The sequence below is a fragment of the Sarcophilus harrisii genome, chromosome 3 (genome assembly GCF_902635505.1).
Source record: "Sarcophilus harrisii chromosome 3, mSarHar1.11, whole genome shotgun sequence".
Lineage (NCBI taxonomy): Eukaryota > Metazoa > Chordata > Mammalia > Dasyuromorphia > Dasyuridae > Sarcophilus > Sarcophilus harrisii.
Window position 1 is genome coordinate 150875254 of NC_045428.1, and position 13154 is coordinate 150888407.

The 13154-nt window shown below is 34.9% G+C and overlaps 1 protein-coding gene across 2 annotated transcripts in view; it reads right to left on the bottom strand.

Moving 5' to 3' along the window:
* FGF14 (fibroblast growth factor 14) overlaps positions 1 to 13154 on the bottom strand; it is a 761961-nt gene that overhangs the window by 224276 nt on the left and 524531 nt on the right. Inside the window, exon 1 of one of the 2 annotated variants that reach the window (XM_003765753.3) lies at positions 11602 to 11879. The exons of the other annotated variant lie outside the window; for it this stretch is intronic. Within the exon in view, the coding sequence (XP_003765801.1) occupies positions 11602 to 11794 (193 nt within the window). The 5' untranslated portion in view covers positions 11795 to 11879. Of the gene's footprint in view, positions 1 to 11601; positions 11880 to 13154 lie in introns of those variants that run through there. 2 annotated transcript variants of the gene reach the window in all.

Below are 13154 nucleotides of genomic sequence, written 5' to 3' on the forward strand. Positions count from 1 at the left end.
TTATTAAGTATTTAATAGAATGACTAATGCTACAAAAATGCCTGTTCCTTTTGCTGCTTTTGATAGTAGGATGCTGCATAGTTCAAGCTGAAAGTTTTTTTTTTTTGGCATTTCCCAAACTATTTCTTTCTTGGAACTCTGGTGTGCCACATAAAGTAAACTAGGTTTTTATGGGAAAATGTTACTGTTACAATAGTTTTTTTTTCCTTTTAAATATTAAATTAAAATTATAAATGTATAAAGTTCTTAGTAGGTACAATATTAGGTAAAAAAATAAGGTGTTTTTAAAAACATAATAAATGTTTACTAACTTTCCTCCCATTCTAGTTTTATTCTAGAGGTAATCCAATCAAGCACTAATGAGTTCAATCAATTTATTTCACTTAACCAGTTATTGTCTAGAAAAATTAGTTTGGAAAATACTAATGTGTAACGGGCAGAGATCAATAGAGAGATTGGTCCATTAGTGATTGCTGCCTTTCCAGACGGGGTAAAATAAAAAGATTAGTCTCCAAAGCAAAATAAAGCCAAGGAAGGGAACAGAGTATAGGAAAAGGGGAAAAAATGAATGAAAATATATCCTTGTTTTCAAGGTATTAAGGATATAGTGAGTTTCTGTATTGTAAGGCCACTTGTCAAGGATGTGAGGCTATGGGCTATGCACACTATGAAGATAAATGAAGATCAACATAAGGCATGCATGGAAATAATAGTGAAGGCAATAATGATGACAGCCATATGGAAAAGAATTCTCCATGTGTCCTTGGACTTTCTTTTAAAGATTAAAGGTATTTCCCTCAGGTAATAATGTAATTGACATATAAATTTGGTGAGGAAGCTCAGTTGGATTACAGAGGAAGGTGAGGGAGGTTTTTCACTTGGGATATATACAAAATTGCTGAGAAGAAGTAATGCTCAAAAAGTGGAATACTTTTTTTTATTTTAAAATGGATGGACAGGAACACATACCATTAAAACTAATGCAGCTGGAGGAAATTATGCTGAAATCATGCATCCTTACTTCTATAGAGACAAAAAAAAAAGACACAAATAATGGAAGTAATATTAATTTTAGCTTGATTTGTTGTTGCAAAAATTGCAAAGGAGACAATATTGTGCTATGAGTTTTTGTCTCACATGAATATATAACATAACAGCAAACTATCTGAAAGAAAAATAACTACACCATTCATGAGAATATTGAGACACAGGGGACATTTCTAATATTGAAAACTATGTCAATTCAGCAGGAGGAGAGATACAGTGTATTTTTGCTCATTAACACCATGAACTCAAAACTTCAGCAATTTTAGTAACCTTTTTTTAATTTGGCAAAATGGACAGGAAAGGAAGAGGTAAAGGGAAAGGAAGAGAGGAAGAGGGACAAAGGGAAAAGAAAAGGGAGAGAAAAAGAAGCAGATAGAAAGACAGAAAAAGGAAATGGAGAGACAGACATAAAGACAGACAGAATAAGAGAGAGACAGAAAAAGGGGGATAAAAGAGGAGAGGAAAGACAAATAAAGGAAAAGAGTGAGAGGGGAAGAGAAGTGGGAAGAGGAAAAAGAGAGAGAGGTAAAGAGAGGCAGAGAGATAGAGGAAACTGGATGACTAGCTTCTAGCAGATATGAAAATTTGGAAGTGAGCCCAGGGGCTGTTCTTCAAGCCAAAAGCAATAGTTCTAACAGTAATAATAGTTGCTATTCAGTCTTCTTAGTCATAAGTCCTGGGAAAACAACATAAATCAAGCTGGGGGAAAGATACCTCTTGCCATATTAAAGTTCTTTCTAGAGGTAACTCTAGTTAGATGCTGGAAATCACCTTGATTTCTGGGTTGAGTTAATATTGCACAACTGCAAAATTTAGTTTTTAGATTTTGCCATACATCTACTTGGCATTCCAGTCTTTCTGCAAGTATCATAAAAATAATGATACTTGCAAAAATGTGTATAGGGCTTTAAAGCTTACAAAATGATTCACACGCATTATTGGCAAATGGTACAGTAGGTAGAGAATTGGATCCAGAATGGGGACATCTAAATTAAAATTCAGCCTTAGACATTTATTAACTGTGTGATCTTAGGCAAGTTACTTATCCTTTATTTGACCCAGTTTTCTCAGCTGTATAATGGGGATAACAATGGCATAAAAACTCAAAGGACTATTTCGATATTAAATATCATTAAATCTTTTGTTCTTCATAGTCTTTGAATGACATATGACTCTACATATAACTAGAATTATAGATGAGGAAACTGAAGTATCAATGACAGCTATAACTAGGAATTTTTGTGTCTAGGGAAAGTTCGAAGTAAGGCAAATGATAGGAACTATGTCCTCATTTGTGGGAGATTCTAGAGAGAAAAGAGCTATAAACACTGCCATGAGGTTTTCATGATGTGAGCAGAGAAGGAGTAAGTTAGTACAGGATAGGAAGGAGCTTGTTCCAATATATCTAGCTTCCTTTTTAAACTAATTATTCTTGCTAAATGGATTCTAAGCTACTGTTTCTTTGATGCTAAAGGAATATGTTATAAATGTCCTTTAAGTTTGGCACATTGTGGCAAAACTCCAGTAACCCTGGCTTAGTTCTGGTTTTGATAAATGAATTAAGAGCATTTTCTAGAGTTGACCAATAAGTGTTAGATGCAGGATATGAATCCAGGTTTTCCTTAACTCTGAATCTAATGTTCTTTTTTAATATCATTGCTTCATATTGCTCATACTGTTATAGGTCTCTTCAAGTTAGCAAGTGCTCAAGCCATATGCAAAAAGAGAGGAGCATCAATTTGTCATATTTGTCCTCAAAAAAGCATTTCCTCAGCATGAAGATCTCATTTGGAAAGCAGTATTCATCCAGCTTTGTGGTACAAAGATGAGGTAATTATTGAACAATATAAGTCACAGAAATGATTAAGGAGCTAGTGACATTTACTTATGTGAAAAGATTAATCGAATTAAACATTTGTAACTTAGCTAAATGGTAAAGGAGGATATAATAACCACGAACAAATATTTGAAGGATTTTAAAACACCTAAGGAGATGAAGAAACTTGTTGAGTAAAGTTCAAGGAGGAAAAACTAGATGTGGGATAGAATGAAAATAAATTGAGCAATGAGACACTAAGACCCTTAAAAAAGAGAGAACTTTTAGACTCTAATGAAAGAAAATGTATCTATTTCAAGCATATAAAAGCTAACCCAAATCAGATACAATCTCCAATAGGGGTAACTGGAGAAAGTGCAATAAAAAGAATCAAAAGAAAGCGATATATCACCATTTCGACAGAGAAAGGAATATTATTCCTCACCTTATTTTTCTCCAAATATCAAAACACCATCAAGTCTAATATCGGATACTCCTCAGGAATGAAGGGGAGGAAGGAAGTATTTTTAAAAACAATACAATTAATTTAAATTGATCAAAATTACTTGCTGTGATTGTGGACTATTACTATTTATGGATCACCAACAAAAAGATAAATACAGAACAACACTGTTATTCAAAACCCTGGAACTTAAAAATGAAAAACATACATATTGAAAATCAACTATGCAAATAGATGTAATAAACTATATCAAATCACCACCTTCACTTCTCTAAAGAATTCCATCTGAAGAAATGTATGAGGTTTTAATTTTGCTTGATATTAGTTCTTATTATTTTGGCCGATTAAAATGCTTTCATTTCCAAAAGCTGCATATAGTTCCTATTTCATTATCCAATATAGATTGACCACATTAACTAGTTGAATCTAACTCTTCATAGGATAATATGCTTACCAAATAATTTATAATTATCACTTTTAAAATTAAGATATAACTCAATTATATATTTTTTAAAAAGGACAAGCTACTAAACTTTTGGAAAAGCCATTTATTTTATAACTCATACTCAGAAATAGTTATTTAAACTTAAACAAAGTGGTTGGAAAAGAAACAGTGTTCCCAAATAATAAGTTTATCCGAGTCTTAGTGCTTGGGAGAATCCTATGACATGCTAGCAATGTATAACTGATGAATAGTGCTTGAAAAACCCACAGAGTATCCTGACTATGAAAAGGTTAATGAACTGAATTTTTTCAGGATAAATAATTCATTAGACACATGTTGCTGATAATTATACACAAGTTATTTTTAAAAAGGATAATATATCATAAAAATGTTATGCCAATGTATTTTTATCTATATATCCACAAATGATTGGTTCTCAAAGATGATATTAAAACCATTTTTGTTTGAGATGCTAAAACCATTTTTGTTTTTAACTTATTTTGACAAAAAAATCCTCAACTTTATATTTGTACTAAGGAAGAATTTTTTTTAATCTAAATGAATTATCAATATATCAATATGCCCCCAGGGGAAAAACAGATTATAAAAACAGATTATTGAGGCAATTACTTTGGGGACTTAACTCTAGTCTATTTGTCTGGATTACGTGGAAATACTCTAGGGAAACTTATTTCATTAGTTTTACAGGGAGATTCACAAACTTAGGTGCATTTTGGTGGTTGCATAACCAAAAGTCTAAATTATAGTTATTGTTATGATTATAAAGCTAGGACTTATAAATTTCATATGTGGACTGCTAATATTGACTGGCATGTCATTGGATTAAAATGAATAATAGTTGACTAATCATTGAAATCAAACTTTTCTTCCCGTAATTTTGGACTTTTGTTAGTTTGAATTATATTCAGATTCCCTGAATAGCCTATTTTAAATTTTACCATAACATATAATGGTCATTTCATAAGATTATTTATATTATTTAGTCAAATCTCTATGGCCATTCTAAGAAAGGAAAAGAAACTGATCATGGAAAATCTTTTATAATCTCCAAAACTATCTAGAGTTGACTTTTGAATGATGCAAATCTAGAATAATATCCATAGTGAAGTGTATATATTCAAAACCTACCTTTTCCATATTCTGGGAAGTGCATCATTCACTTCAGAGTTAATTGAGGTTTGATTAAATTGTGCTATATAATTGTATTCCATAAAACTGAACTTCTAAATTATTTTAAAGACAGTTATCTAAAAATTTATGAATTATGATTATTACTTTTCCAAAATTAATATTTGCTGTAGCTTTAGTAGTTGGCTTCAGTTTTTTATCTATACAGCAGCAATGTTTACATTTTCAATTAACAATATATGATTTTATGCTTGAAATTTGATTTTATAGACAATCTATCTAGCTTTTACATATAAGGAAACTGAGGCTCAGAGAGATAAAGAAACTTACACAATATCACAGTACTAGCAATAATGAAACCCATATTTTCTGACTTCTGAAGTCTATCATCCTTTCCACTAGACTATGGCTCAAATACAGTTTTGTTTTAATATAATTAACTATAATTCAAATACTTAACTTGTTTAATTTCAAGACAAAATTGCAGTTCCATGGGTAAAAATAGTATGAAATTGTGTCTAATGCTTTATAATCCAGACTAATTCTGGACTTTCTGAAAAAATAGATTATTAAAATATAATTTCCTCTACTACTTCCCACTAGTTATCATAATATAATCAGGTGTACTTCAAAAATATTCCGAATGTATTCATCTTATACCTTCTAAAGAATTCATTTATTCACCATTAAAATCAATCAACATATGTTTGTTATATATCTAACCATAAACAACATGAAACCTCTGTAAGGAGTTTATAGTTTAGTAAGGATTCTCAGCATCCCTCAAAGCACCCTCCAATAGAAAAGAAAAGTTAACTGACAGTATCTTATATATATTCAAAAAGGGCCTCCATCACAAACAAACCTTACTATATATTCTAATCAAATTCTATATCTTTTGATGCTTTGAGAACACTAATAAAATATATAAAAGCACAAATGAATATTCAATAAAAATGTTTATTAAGGAAATCCCTTTCCTTCAGTATTATAGTATTAGTCTCAAGAGACTAATAAAGAAATTGTTTTTACCCCATAATGAACTGCTTACTTCCCTCTCCTCCCCCGAAAATGTTACATCTGGAATTTCTTGGAAATGTCAAAAAAATTATAATTTAAGACAAAATCTTCTAAGTTTAAAATCCTACAGAAAATAAAGATTCCAACTACCATTAAATTGTCATTCTGCAACTACAAATTCTTCTATTATATATTTCTTAGGAGCAATTTTCAGTACTACATAGAGTTTCACACTTGAGGTCAAGGAGACCTAAATTCAAATCTTGCCCTAAGAACTCACTAGATCTGTGATTCTGGTCACATCAGTGAACCTTTCTGAGCTAAACTTCCTTCAAATGTAAAATGAGAGATGTTGGAATTGATGGCCACTTCTAAATCTTTAATCCTATATCCTGAGGCTATATATTCTTTCTCTGTCCTTACATTTTAAAGTAGTTATTAAAAAGAATAAACTAGCCAGGACAATGGAATTTTATGGATATTAAACTATAACCCAGTAGTATATACTTTTTATAGACATATGTTTTGTGACAATTTCGTGTATGAAAAATATCACTAGATATTTGTAGCTTATAAATGTGATTTTATATAGTAATCAGGCTAACACTAAAGCAAAACTTTCTACCTTGAAAACCAGTGTCACTCACATTAGTAAAATAAATAGGGATACAGGTCAGTAAATCCATTTTCTAAAATGGTTGCAACCTCTTTTAGTCAAGGCAGGAAAAAAATAAATTATTACCTTTACTAATCTCAAATGAGAAATGAGACAAGAATGCATAGTCATTTCTATTGCTCTTTAGGAAAAAGTGTTAAAGTGTCCAAAATACTATATTAAGACATAATATGAAAAATATCTATTCCCCCTACAGCAAATAATCAGACTTCTCTTTTTCCCCCAGCATAAAAGTGGAATTCATATCAAATGTTATTATATAAATATAAGTTTGATCAATTATATATTAGCTGTATAAAAAAATCATTTAAAATTAAGTTAGTAGATTACTTTTCCATGATAGAGCCTAGTTAACAGTGTACATCATCCTCATTTTCCATTGTGATGTTAACCATCTTCCTATGTCAAATGTACCTCTTTCCAGATTTATGAACAAAAAGTAAATTGTATGGCTATAATCCCAAGATCAGACCTCCAAAATGTATCATTCAAATGTTGTTGCTATATATACTTCTTTAAAATGGTTTCATTTACAAATTCAGAAATCATTTACAATTAAACAATTGCTTTTCCAATTTCAAAAGTTCTGGAATTTGGATGTGATTCAATTGAATTCCTGAATGTCTTTCAACTCTACTTCACAATGAACAATTCACTAGCAACAGGTATATTAAATTGGAGACATGAACACTTCAACAAAGCTAGTCTCAAACAGCTGTGAAATGCATTTCCAAATCGGCATGAGAGGAACTGGCTGATTCTGTGAGGCTCTGTTTGTGGTTTTTTTTAAGTCTTCTTATTTTGTTTTAATCACAGAAACTAAAACAAATGTGACATTTTTAATTCTCTGATATTACCAAATGGTCTCAGCCATAGTAATGACTGCTGCTTTTTATTACTCTTTTTCTCTATTTATTTCAAGGATGGAGAGAAATTTTTTCCTTATATAAGCACTTTGCAAAAGGCAACTGTTACATTTCCTTTCTTATAATGACTGATGATATACTGTTTTACTGTCAGAAACAGCAGAGACAGATTTGACTTTATGTAGCAAATTCAATGTGATAAACAATTGAACACCTATTTAGTGATCAATATCCTAGATGGAGAAGCTTCAGGTAGCTTCCCCCAAAAGAAGCTCAACTCCTGCTTGCTTTATAAATTTAGAAAGATACCTAAATAATATAGTTAAATGTTCATTAGTGACATCAGTGTATTTCATCTTAGAGGATATGAAGAAAGAATTTGTCAATTCACCACTTTTATAGACTTGATTCTTTAAGTAAATTCTTAGATAAAAGACCTTTTATTATATAAAACAAATTGAGATATAAAGTAACAAGGGTTTTGAAGATTATTTTTGCTACAATTTTAAAATTGCAAACATGAAATTATTTGCAAAGAGGGAAAATTAATAGCATATCTACTTAACATATGATCAATAAAGTTGAATAGTAAACTAATGCATCAATGTTATTTTAAAAAAAAACTTAGCTGTTGAGTCCAGTTAATTAGTATATTAATTCACTTATCCTGAATTTTTCCCACCATTATTTAAGTCTATGACCTTTTCACCACTCAAATTTAAAGACTGTACTCAAACTAGAAAAGGCACATTATTAATACTTGTTCTTGGTCTCAAAAAACCCCCACAAAATCAGAGCTGTACAAGTCAACATATCTGCTGAAGAAAATGAATGGATCATAGAATTAGAGTTATAAAGAACCTCATCTAATCCAATACCCTGATTTTACACTTAAAAATGCTGTGGCCCAATTTAAGTCACTTGCTCAAGATTACACAGGTAGTGTGGAACAGAATTGAATAGTGGACCCTGGCCTTCTAATTCTAAATTCATTATTCTTTCCTCTGCACTAGACTGCTTTCCACAGACATGGACATGAATCTTTCTCCTTTTTTAAATTAGAAAGCACTCTGAATTTCAGTTCCTTCATCTAGGAAGTAGGGATAATGAAATTTGCTACCCTTCTCTCAAAGGTTTGCTTTGAAGAATAGACCTGGGAAGCACATAAGAAGGTATTTTTATGTAGCCTGGTACAAATAATAGAATAAATACATCATTTCATTCTTAGAATGCACAAAGCCATGCAACTTGAAAGTATTTTTTCTTCAATAAGATAATATAAAATTAAATGTTATAAAATATGACATATGTGTGTATATGTGTGTGTGTTTACACATATATAAGGAGACCTCATATAGTATGGGAGACCTTCCTAACAACTATATAAAGACCAGTTTTTGGAAATAGAAGGCATACACATACATAAATTTATATATATGTGTAAATATATAAACATTATTTAATAGATGGGATTGTAATTTTAAATCAATTTAATGAGTCTTTGAATAAAGTATAAACACTTCTTTAATTTATTAGAAAATTTTAAAATATATTTAATGTTCTAAGAATAGTACACACCTATAAAATAGAAGTTATTTAAATTGTCTAGAGATGCACCTATAATGTAGTTGTAGGTTTTATAAGAAGAATTTGCTTTTTGAATAGGAATTGAAATGAAGGAACATTATCTTTTTCTCTGACAATAAGTAGTCATAGTGTTCGGAGAATTTTCCTAAGAGGTAGAACTGTCTAAAAGTAGAATAGATAGTTTATTGGGTAGTGAGTTCCACATCTGTGAAAGCCTATAAGCACAGACTTAGAAAGGACCACTTGTTGGGGGTGCTAGAAAAGCATGGATTGGACTGGATGATTTCTAAAGTTCTAACAATGAGATTCTATGATTTGATGATACTATGATATATTTATATAATAGTAGGTCATGAAAATATTTTTGGAGGTAAAAGTAATAAAAGACTCACCAGAACTTAAAATTTAAGGATAGGCTACTTTAAAAGCTATTTTTTTCCATGGGAGAAAAATGTACATTTATCTTAGGATACTAGAGTCAAAATTATTGTTTATCAAATGACAAATACATTTTACATCTCAATTAATTCAAACACTATGCTTCAAAAATTCTCTACACATCAAATGGTAGTTATGGTTATATTAAAATTTATTTTTCTTAGTAGGTGAGAGTTATTTCTTTGCTTTAAATAGACAGCAAATCTAAGTCTTTACGTGGCGAAATTTATTTTCTACAAGAAACAAAAAACTCTTTACAAAATAAGCCTTAGCAACAGTGATTTAATACAAATGGCATTTTGGCATACAGAAAATAAATAACACCACAGAAAGTAACATTGCTAAAAATGAATATAGAAGGCAATTTGGTCAGTTACATCTTAGAAGTACAAAGTTATATATTCCAAAGAAATTATCAAAAATTCATATAACATCTTTAGTTATTACCAAACTAATCTGAAAATCCTTTTTAAAAACCATGCTGAAAAGTTCATCCTCTATTCAGAAAATCTTCAGATGATATCACTTTCTACTTCATCTCAATTTACTTAAAATCTCCAATTTAATACTGTTTCAAAACTATTTGATTGGGGGGGGGGGTAGTGATGTTAATACTATGGAATTTCCATTTTTAATTCCAGCAGTGCCTTACTAGCTAGAAGAGGATATTTAGAAATATTATTTTTTTCTTCATTTTTGGCTTTAGCCTTTTTGTTAAGTTCTGATCTTTTTGCAGTAAGGTTAGTATAGATGTGATGTGTGTGTGTGTGTGTGTGTGTGTGTGTTTGTGTGTGTGTGAAAGAGAGAGAGCATGTGTTTATATTTTTGTTTATATGCCACATATAAAGCATAAAACTATAGCCATAGAATGCATTCACATTATATTAGGATATACAAAGTGTTCAAAATAAATACACCTGTGCATTGAGATTGTCAGTGCACTGCACCCAGACACACCAATCAAAGTCAATATATTTATTTTTCTCTTTCCTTCCCACCCTACTTTGTTATTTTAATGAGGGTGAAAAACAAACAAACCTCTCTCATACAAAGAATACACTTAATGTTCTCAAAGGCAACAGCTCTTAGCAACTGGATATAGAATCCAGCAAAAGAGCTTAAGCAAATGCTGTAAATGAAGAAAGTGCTACATAGACCAAGCACCGTGTTTCTTTAAAAATCATTACTAAGATGAGCTTATTGCAACCTCCATCATTCAGTAACTATTTTACCTAGGGAAATCAACTACTCTTTTTTAATCAAACAAAAAGCAAACCCTGGGTCATTCGGCTTCTCCAAATCATAAGATCACACACACACACACACACACACACACACACACTCTCTCACAAATATATATATCTATACATCCCATCCCTATTATCAGATCTGTGAGTAGCTGGTATAATTCCGTGCTTAAAATTAAAACCACTTTGTCTGTTTCAAGGTCTAAGTTGCAGTCATGTAGGGAGTTCATACACAGAAATCCAACTACTCACTTTCCCTTATATCTACAGCTGCTAAAATAAGGACCATTCCTTAATTCTGACCAAGAGTGTGATGATGGAGCTACAGGTCCTCTGTCCAACAAGCAGCTGGAAAGCCAGAGAAATGGGGCAAGAGGTGTAGACAGACAGAATTGTGGAGGAGAGGAAGTGAAAGGAGCTCATTTGGTTAAAACGGATTTCCCTCAAGGACCTTAGACTAGAAGATGAACACAAAAATCTAAGGTTAGAGCCTCTGGGCAAACAGGTTCTTCGGAGAGCAAGAGAAGATTTTCCAGTACACCCCTCCCCCCTGCCAGGAGACCCGGAGAACAGAGAACAAGTGGGTGGAAGGGAGAACAGGAGCTAGGAGCGCTATAAACTTGCCAAAAGCTGTTGGCCCCGTTAAGTTTTCCGTTGCTACAGGTTGCCCCAGAGAGCAACATTCCCAGCTCCCAGGCAAAAGCACCGAGAGAGATAGTAAAGGACGAAAGGAAGGAAAGAGGTCGTAATAGACGCAGGGACAAGAGCTGAGGGAACCTTTCAGGAGACCTGAAAGGGACGGGACAAAGGAAAGAAGGGTGAACGGGAAAGCACAACACCTACAGACCTTGGCGCCGTAACCTTCGCTTCTTGAGGCCAAAGATGCGCACTTTGGAGAAGATATCCACCAGGTTCCCATTACACAGCCCCCGGTTCTTGCTGGGGCTGTTCCGCCTCCTGCTGGCCGAGGGCCTGTCCCAGTGCTGCTCCCGTGCCTGCCGCTTCTGCCGGATCAAGCCACTAGCGATGGCTGCAGCCATGGTGTGGTTCAGGGACCAGTCCCAACTCGGTTAGGAATGGGGATGGGAAGGAAGAGTCGGGACCAAGGAGACAGGGCCAGGGACGAGACACAGGCTCTTCACTCTCTGAGCAGGGAAGCTTGGGGACCTGATAGCGAGGGTTGGAAATAGGCTGAGGGAGGGGGCGCTCAGTCCCTGCTGGGACCCATCTCCACCATGCACTCAGCTGGTGCGAGGCACAGGAGCCTCGGGGCTAGGTGAGAACCTCCTGGTTTCGCCAAGGTGCCAGGAGGCGCGAGCATGGAGCAGACCCAGGTCTTCACAGCCCCCCACCCCCACCAGCAACTTGGAGCAGGACTCCGCTGGTGCCGGCTTCACTGGTGCAGCTCACTCTGCACTCCCAGCCCCGGCTTTCCGCTACTCCCTCCAGTGCCCCACGAGCCACCTTCTTTCCTCCCAGTGCCTCTCCCAGACCCAGAGTTATGCAGGGCTTGGAGGCTAGCGCTCTTGATCCGAGGCTCGGAGCTGGCAGACGAGAGCCTTGGCTGGCTTCGAGGCAATCAGTCATTCACGGAGAATAGCTGGCACCAGGCTCTCTCACTCCCAGTACCGCTGCCGTTGCCACCACTGATGCTGCCGCTGCCACCGCTGCCTCTGAACAACACTGGCTCCTGATGCCCACCGGCCCATACGGCCGCTGCCGCCGCCGCTGCCTCCAGCTCAAGACTCCCGCCTGGTGATTACTAAGTGCTTTTAGAAATCAGCATCTGGAGAGAGCAATCTTCTCCCCAGAGACATGCACTCAAAGCGCTTCATTCCAACCTTTCCATGTTCCCACCTCTTCTCCCTCATTTCTTAAGAAAGAAGCAAAGAAGGGCTCCAGGGGACGGGTGATACCATGAGACAAGGAAAAGGAGAAAGAAGAGGAGGAGGTGATGGTGGGGGCTGTGGTGCTGGAAGAGGACGAGTTGGAGGAATTGGGGTGCGTTGCTGTTAGTAGTAAATCTCTAGTCCCCAATAAATAGATAGATCCAGCAGCAGCTGCTTCCTCAGCTTAGCTGGGCTTCTTGGTTATAATGTGTCTCCCGGTCTCCAGGAACTCTCAGTTCTGGTTGGAGGGTGATGTGCTTTAGCCCGCCTAGGCTAATCCCTGCAGCACTGAAGCCCAGGGAGAGGGAAATGGAGGTGAGGGGTGGGACACTGGGGCTTGGCTCCTTCACTCCACACCTAGCCCACCCTAACTTGTAGGGATCTCCCTGCTGCCGCCAGAAAGGACAAGCGTGTCCATTTTGGAATGGTGGTGTAGTGGAAGGAGAGAAAGAAGGAAGGCGACAGAGAAAAAAGGTGATACAAGCAGGCATGAAAAGACCCCACCCATAAG